Source organism: Priapulus caudatus, unplaced genomic scaffold (genome assembly GCF_000485595.1).
Source record: "Priapulus caudatus unplaced genomic scaffold, Priapulus_caudatus-5.0.1 Scaffold987, whole genome shotgun sequence".
NCBI lineage: Eukaryota > Metazoa > Priapulida > Priapulimorpha > Priapulimorphida > Priapulidae > Priapulus > Priapulus caudatus.
In genome coordinates this window covers 93,096-99,918 of record NW_014578048.1, presented here as the reverse complement: position 1 = coordinate 99,918, position 6,823 = coordinate 93,096, and the positions used below count along the sequence as shown (strand labels likewise).

At 50.3% G+C, this 6,823-nt stretch overlaps 1 protein-coding gene across 1 annotated transcript; it reads left to right on the top strand.

The window, feature by feature from the left end:
- The first annotated feature begins 59 nt into the window (after nucleotides 1–59).
- LOC106814834 lies at nucleotides 60–1,185 on the top strand. The gene is made up of 4 exons (XM_014819193.1): nucleotides 60–153; nucleotides 287–451; nucleotides 630–814; nucleotides 1,045–1,185. Exons 1-3 carry the CDS (start codon nucleotides 130–132, stop codon nucleotides 798–800), a joined length of 360 nt encoding a protein of 119 aa, XP_014674679.1. The 5' UTR covers nucleotides 60–129; the 3' UTR covers nucleotides 801–814; nucleotides 1,045–1,185.
- Nucleotides 1,186–6,823: the final 5,638 nt, after the last annotated feature.

Sequence of the window (6,823 nt, the reverse complement as noted above, 5' to 3'; positions counted from 1 at the left end):
AGCCTGGCCAGGCTATTAAGCCTGTCTTCATTGCAATTTCATGTTTAATACACAGATTTTTGAGGTGTCTCAGAGTTGCACAAGTGGAAAAGGTCGGAAAGACATGTGTCAGCAGTTGTCTGGGCAGAGATGAAAAAAATGGCATCATATAAGGTTTGATTTTAATACAGTTTTCCTCGCATTCTACAGATAATTTATGTATGTTTTTTTATTTATTTATTAATTCTGGAATGAATCACAGTGCACTGAAATTCAGCAAATTATTTGTTTGTGAAAATGCTTTCAGGTTGACATCTGCATTGACAAAGAAGCTGTCATTGAAGAGGGACAATGCGAGTGTGGAGCCGGGCAGGGTCCCACGGCACACTGCAAGCATATTGCAGCCGTGTTATTTGGGCTCACTTCTTTCCGAAATGCTGGCTCTATTCTAACGGAATTAACATGTACTCAGGTAAGTACAATATACAATATTTGCCTGTTTCCCCATTCATATATATAAAATACACAAGTATCAACAGAGTGTATAGGATTGGTTGAATATTTTTTTAGTTTGAGTATGTATATTTGTTGTAATTTATTATATTTTACTTTTTTTTACTTAAAAGTACATTATTTTTCATCTGACACAGGTTCTCCAGACTTTTCACAAAGCAAAAGTTTACAAGGGAAGTCCTATGAAGAGCGACGATTTTGAGGCAATCCGTGGTAAAGAGGGAAGCTCTTTAGTGTTTGATCCAAGACCACGGCACATGCGAAACTCTGTGAACAGCACGAATAGATTTCGCAATACGTATGTCTGAACTACATGCACAAGGTGAGTTAACGGAACTGTTATGTTAATAAGAAAAATATACCACAGACAGTATATAACTAATCACTGGTAGTGTATAAAATACATAATGTTCGGATACCTAAACTGCTGAAACAGGTGATATCCACGAAATAATTATTAAATCGTACACGAATGACTTGTTTAACTCTATATTTTATATAATTATATTTTTCAATACGACAGAGAAATGTGCCAAATGATTCATATTTCAGGGAAAAAATCCGATGCCAGTGATGCACCTGTTTCCTCCTGCTAATCCTTATGCTGTTGCTTGTGACCATGATTACTTGGATCTCTGTCCACGGGACAAATTCCTGAAGGATAACATGATATGTTGGAATATTGTGTCCATTTAATTTTTCTTGGACCACGTTTTGTTTACTTCTTGTTTATCGAATTTTTTTTAATCGGGTTGGAAGGAAAAAAACCCCAAAAAACCACAAACTCCGGAGTGGTATAACGAATGAGTTGTCAGAATATAGAAGGCCAGACTGAATTAGAATATTGGTTCATGTACCTGTTTTTTCGGGTTTTTTATCAGTAATAAAACACATGTATACATTCTAAAAAAAGGTTATCCTGACATATTGTCAGATCATATTATTCCAAAAAAGTGGGACTTATTGAGGTCGGAGGAAACATAAAAATTGAAAAATTTAATTTTTTTTTTTTTCTTGTCTGAATAAAAGTGGCCTAACGGCTAACACCATTTCATTCAATCAATCACAGTTAATACAGATTAATATTTATGTATGTTGCAGATTTCTGTGATCACTGATGAGCAGATTACAAATTTGGAAGCAGCAACTCGTGGTCAAGCCGGAAACAAACAGTGGCAACAAGTTCGTCAATACCACATCACATCATTATCGTTTGGTACACTGTGCAAAGCTACAGAGCGGAGAGATTTGGTCAAACTTGCACGCACAGTGACGTCTTTTCAAGAACTCAAAACAGCGCCTACACTGCATGGTCGAAAGTATGAAGCTGTAGCTGTAGAAAATTTTGAGGCCAAGTGGCAGATGAAATCATATGAATGTGGGATCTTTGTCAGTCAGATACGTCCACAACTGGCAGCATAACCAGACCGAATAATTAGCGACGACCTCATAATGGAGGTCAAGTGTCCATATACAGCTCGGTACAAAACCATCTCCCATGTTACTGTACAATATCTGGTAGAGCGCCTCAGTGCTACTGCGCTCACTCCGTAGTACCCAACCCAGCGTTCGTTCCGGCTCTGGTGCAATAGCGTGGTTAGTCAACAATGCCGGACGAGGGACGACACACCACAAACATGACAACGGGGCCCCCACCCTGCTCTGCTGGCTTTACGTTACGTCTTGTAATAAATGTCAACCCGGTGTATAAACAAAGGCTATACAGATATAGGCGTAGCCAGACAAAGGGCTAAATAACCGGCAGGCTCTCTACTGCACGGCCGCAAGCAGCGTAGGCCAGTTTCTATCCTACACGTGTAGAGTTGGCACTCCCCTCTCTACTATTTTAGGAGTCCATTTAATACTCTACTCACTGTATTATTCACTTGCCCCACAACAACAGGACAATACAACGGTGCCTACTCACCGACCGAAGCTCTTAACCATGGCTGTCTCTCGGCGGGGTCTCACCCACAAGCCACGTCGAACACCGGTGACCATACGGTACTGTACCACCAGTACACGTACGCTAGCGTCACCATAGTCTCCAGTCTCCACACACAACTCAACCGGCCTCGCCACTCTATGCTCATACAGAGTGAACTAGCTACATGCTGCGAGGCCTACCTCACTCGACTCCCGAGACGAACTCGAGTGTTACCTCGCTAAACGCCCGAGACGAACTCAGCTGTGTCACTCCCGACTCACACACAGCATGTCAGCTGTTTATTATATCTCCTGGCCCGCGATCACCATTGACCGCAGGACAGTGCGGGTCCTCACCTCCAGGAGTTCGTGGGCGCGCCTCTCCAGGCTCTCGATGCGCCGTCCTGGGCCCTGCTCCAGGAAAGTGTCCGGCGCAGCTGGCGGACTCTCATGCGCTCCAGCTTGTCGAAGGCTGGCCCGCCATCCGGGTCGCTCAGACCCGGGCAATCCCACGCCGGAAGGTCGGCTGGGGGCTGGAAGAGCATCCCCAGGAACTCATAAAACTCCGCCGTGGTGATGCTCGGAATGGGGTCCTCAGGGGGTGCCCCAGGCGCCTTTAGTGCGCGCATCGTCCTGCGGTGCCTCCACTCCCATCGGCGCATGCCTCGCATGCGAGGTCGTCGTGGGCGTCACCTCGGGTGCGGACGAGGGTGCTCGTCCTTCCGCAGCGGGCAACGGTCGGCTCCTCGCCGGTCTTTCGGGCGGCACTTGCTCCCCCGACTCTCGACCTGTCGGGCGACATCCGCCGCCTCGATGCTGTGGGCGCTGCGGCCCCCAAGGCATGCACCTTATGCCTCCGGGGTGCAGCAATGGGCGCCTCCCGCTTCAGGGATGGCCGGGGGCGGCCACAGGTCTGGCCGAAACACCCGCCACCACTGCCGCATATGGCCGCCCGTCTCTCCAGGCCGGCCGGGTGATGGGGCGAGCTTGTGATGCCGCCGCTGGCGCCACTCTCCTGGCCTCACCTTGCTCCTCCTCCAGCTCCAGGTACCCGCTCGTCGACTTCAGGTGTGCGGGGTTGTCGGCGCCTTGCTGCTGCATCCACCCGGGCGTCTCATGATGGTGCTCGCGCCGAAGGTGATGCGTCGTCTGCAGGTGGCTCACCAGCCGGTAGAGCACGGCGCTGGGCACGGCTTTCAAGCACCCAGGCACCGGGCACCACGTCAGGGTGCAGGCATGGTTGATCCGCGTGGTGATCTACGGCGTGCATGGTGGGCACCTGGCATGCAAGGCACCAATACCACCGCCCGTTCTGCAGACGGGGAGCGATCACGACGGCCCCTCCGATGCGCGTGTATGCCGGACCCGCCCCGTGCCGAAGCTGCTCCCGGGTGGGCGAATGCCTCTGCCGGTACAGAGGCCCAGCTGGTCTCTTCACCAGGATAGCAGGTGGGACCGGATTCCCCCTAGGATGGGCTTCTGCCCGTCCCTTCGCCGCTCCAGGGTAGGGTCTAGAGGTGACCCTCGTGGTCTTCCATCCGCGCCCCTGTCCCCCGCGGTCTTGCCCAGCTTCTCTCTGGGTGTGGTGGCGACGAGGTGACTCCTGTCGCCTCTCTCGTGTCGCTGGCACCGGACTCCGTCTCCTGGCGACCTCAGGCGCAGGCGCCTGATTCCTTCTGGCTGCCTCCGTTGCAGCCAGCAGGACGACGCTCCAATCCACGCTCGTGGATGCTCGGGGAGCAGCCACCGGACGATTCTTGCCGACCGCGGCTTCCGCCTCACCTCTTGGGGCTGTGTCCCCCTCGCCGGACGGCTGACCAGAGCTCTCTCCTCCGGACGGCTTCCGGCTGTCCGTTGACGCCTTGCCTCCGGACGGCTGCCTTGCCTCTTTCTTCTTTGCCGCCGGCGCTGCCTCCCAGGCCGGGGGCGACAGCAGCAGCTCGTCGGAGAAAGGCATCTTCGTCCACTCCTCGTCCAGCTCCATCGGGCTCTCCGGCGGAACATCCGCGATCAGGTCCTCGATGACCTCCGCCGCCGTCTCCTGGGCCTCCGCTTCGCCGTCCGGGTGGCAAAATTTTTTTTCCACGTGAGCTCCGGACCCACCATAGATAGTGTTTTGTAATATATGGTTCGTATATATATGGTTGGATTATAGTTAGTGTTAGGGTTCGGGTTCGGGTTTGGGTTTGGGTTAGGGTTCGGGTTAGGGATAGCTGGTATTTATTTCACATTGTTGCTTCGAGGAAGTCGAGTGAAAGGAGTGCGCTGATTGGCTGTGGTCCGGAACTCTCGTGGCTAAACAAATTTCGCGTCCGGGTGCTCATGCCCGGGGGCCGGTTCTTCTCCTCCTCACCAACCGGGACGGCCGCCATGCCCGCTCAGGACATCTGCCGCACGGCTGCAACAGTAAACAAGAAGGGCAAGGCGCTCATTAGCTTTTAACCGTGCATGTCTGCGCAGGCGCAAGACTACTACCGTCGACAACATTCGACCCTCACGGTCAATTCAAACGAGTGCATGGCGATTCACAACCACAGTGCTTTGTGCAACTCACTTCGTTTTCTCCCCATTACCACTACAGGACAATCAGGACTCTCTCAGGGACCCATCCTTTACTAGCCGTGTCACTCTCTGACCTGAAATGACATGAAACTCACACCCATCACGTGCCACGTAGCATGTGAACACAAGCAATACCAGCCGTCTGAAACCATATCAGCCCCAGCTCGTGAAATACGTCGGAGTTTACAAACCACTCCCTCGACCATTAAATGGTGCGGATTCCGGAGTTTTACTAATAAAAACTCCGGAATCCGGCGCAAACTCTGATACTCTAACGGAGGACAGACCCCAAACTCGTTCCGATCAAGGGTAATAAATCTGAATGCCTGTGGGTGAGTAGCGCGGTACCAGCCGGCTAGAGAACACACGCGACGCAACTACCTCGGGTGCCTCCAACAGCCACTGCTCGAATCATTACGGTGCAACATTCCACGGACCATAGGGGGTTGTCGCTTGGCCGACCAACACGGGAACGTAGCAGTATGGAACCCGCACCCCGCCCCTACCCCGCAATCTACCGTACTCTCTCTCTCTCTCGCTCTGTCTCTCTCTCTTTCTCGCTCTGCTCTCGGTCTCTCTCTCTCTCTTTCTCTCTCTCTCTCTCGCTCGCTCTCCCTCTCTCTCTCGCTCGCTGGGTACAGCAGACGACATGTTGAAAACGCCAGCAAGTCTTGTCACAAAATTTCTAGCTTTTTCTCTCCACCAGACACGGACCAGGAGGTAATCAGAGCTGAAACTTTATTTGCACATTTCTTAGTGGAACATAACATTCCGTTGAGCGCGGCTGACCACGCTGGCAAATTGTTTAGAAAAATGTTCCCCCATGATAAGGTTGCACAAAAGTACGCCAGTGGTAGAACCAAAATACATCCATCGTGAACACGTGTGCAAAATGATATCTCGACAATTTAGCCAGTGCTATGAGAAGTGGACCTTTTATTATAGGAACGGTTGGTAGCCAGGAAGCCGGGATGAGAATATTTTTCCTATTGTTGTTCGTGTTTTGAATAATGACACTGACAGTGTAAAAACAGAGTTTTGGCAAACTACGTGTAGTGAGTCTGCTACAGGGGCAAATATATTTCAATTGCTTGAAGATGAACTGCATGCACGAGATATCAAATGGGAAAACTGCCTGGCTATCGTGTGTGATAACTGTAATGTTATGACAGGAAAAAACAAAGAGTGTGATCAAGTACATTCGAGACAAAAACAATTCTGTACACATGTCTGGGTGTGTTTGCCACTTGCTGCACTTAGTCATCAAAAAGGCAACAGGCTTTCCAAGGATCGTTCGAGTTTGACGACCTCTTGCGTCAGTTGCATGGTATTTCTCCAAAAGCACAAACAAGTTAAGATTTAACGAAGTCCCACATCATAAACTTATGATCATGGTCGACACGCTGGCTGTCACTTGGTGCAGCACTCACTCGATTACTGGAGCAGTGGGAACCCTCCGAGAATTTTTTGAGGAGGAATGTACCAAGAATGTAAGAAGACATCCCAGTCTGCCTCATCTGACAAGAAAACAGGTGCAAAGGCTACCGCTAGTGATGTGAGTAAAACAGTGAAAACTGGTGACAGGTGAAAACCATTGACAAGGCCAAGGCAGTAAATGCCAGTAAGGTGGTGAAAACTAGTGACAAGGTGAAAACCAGTGACAAGGCCAAGGGAGTGATGTGAGATAGCAACACAAGGCAGTGCCACGACAGTGATGGTGGTAAATGGGCACAACCAGACACTGTGAAAACAAGGGCTAATGTCGTTTCTGAGCCGTCGACGGCAAAGTTATATGCTTTGTTTTTAGCTTTTGCCATTGAGATGTTGACAAATCACCAATATG

Coding starts and splice junctions, on each gene's coding strand:
- LOC106814834 (XM_014819193.1), top strand. CDS start 130: ATGAAAAAAATGGCATCATATAAG. Junction 154..286: donor AAAAAATGGCATCATATAAG/GTTTGATTTTAA, acceptor AAATGCTTTCAG/GTTGACATCTGCATTGACAA. Junction 452..629: donor CGGAATTAACATGTACTCAG/GTAAGTACAATA, acceptor CATCTGACACAG/GTTCTCCAGACTTTTCACAA.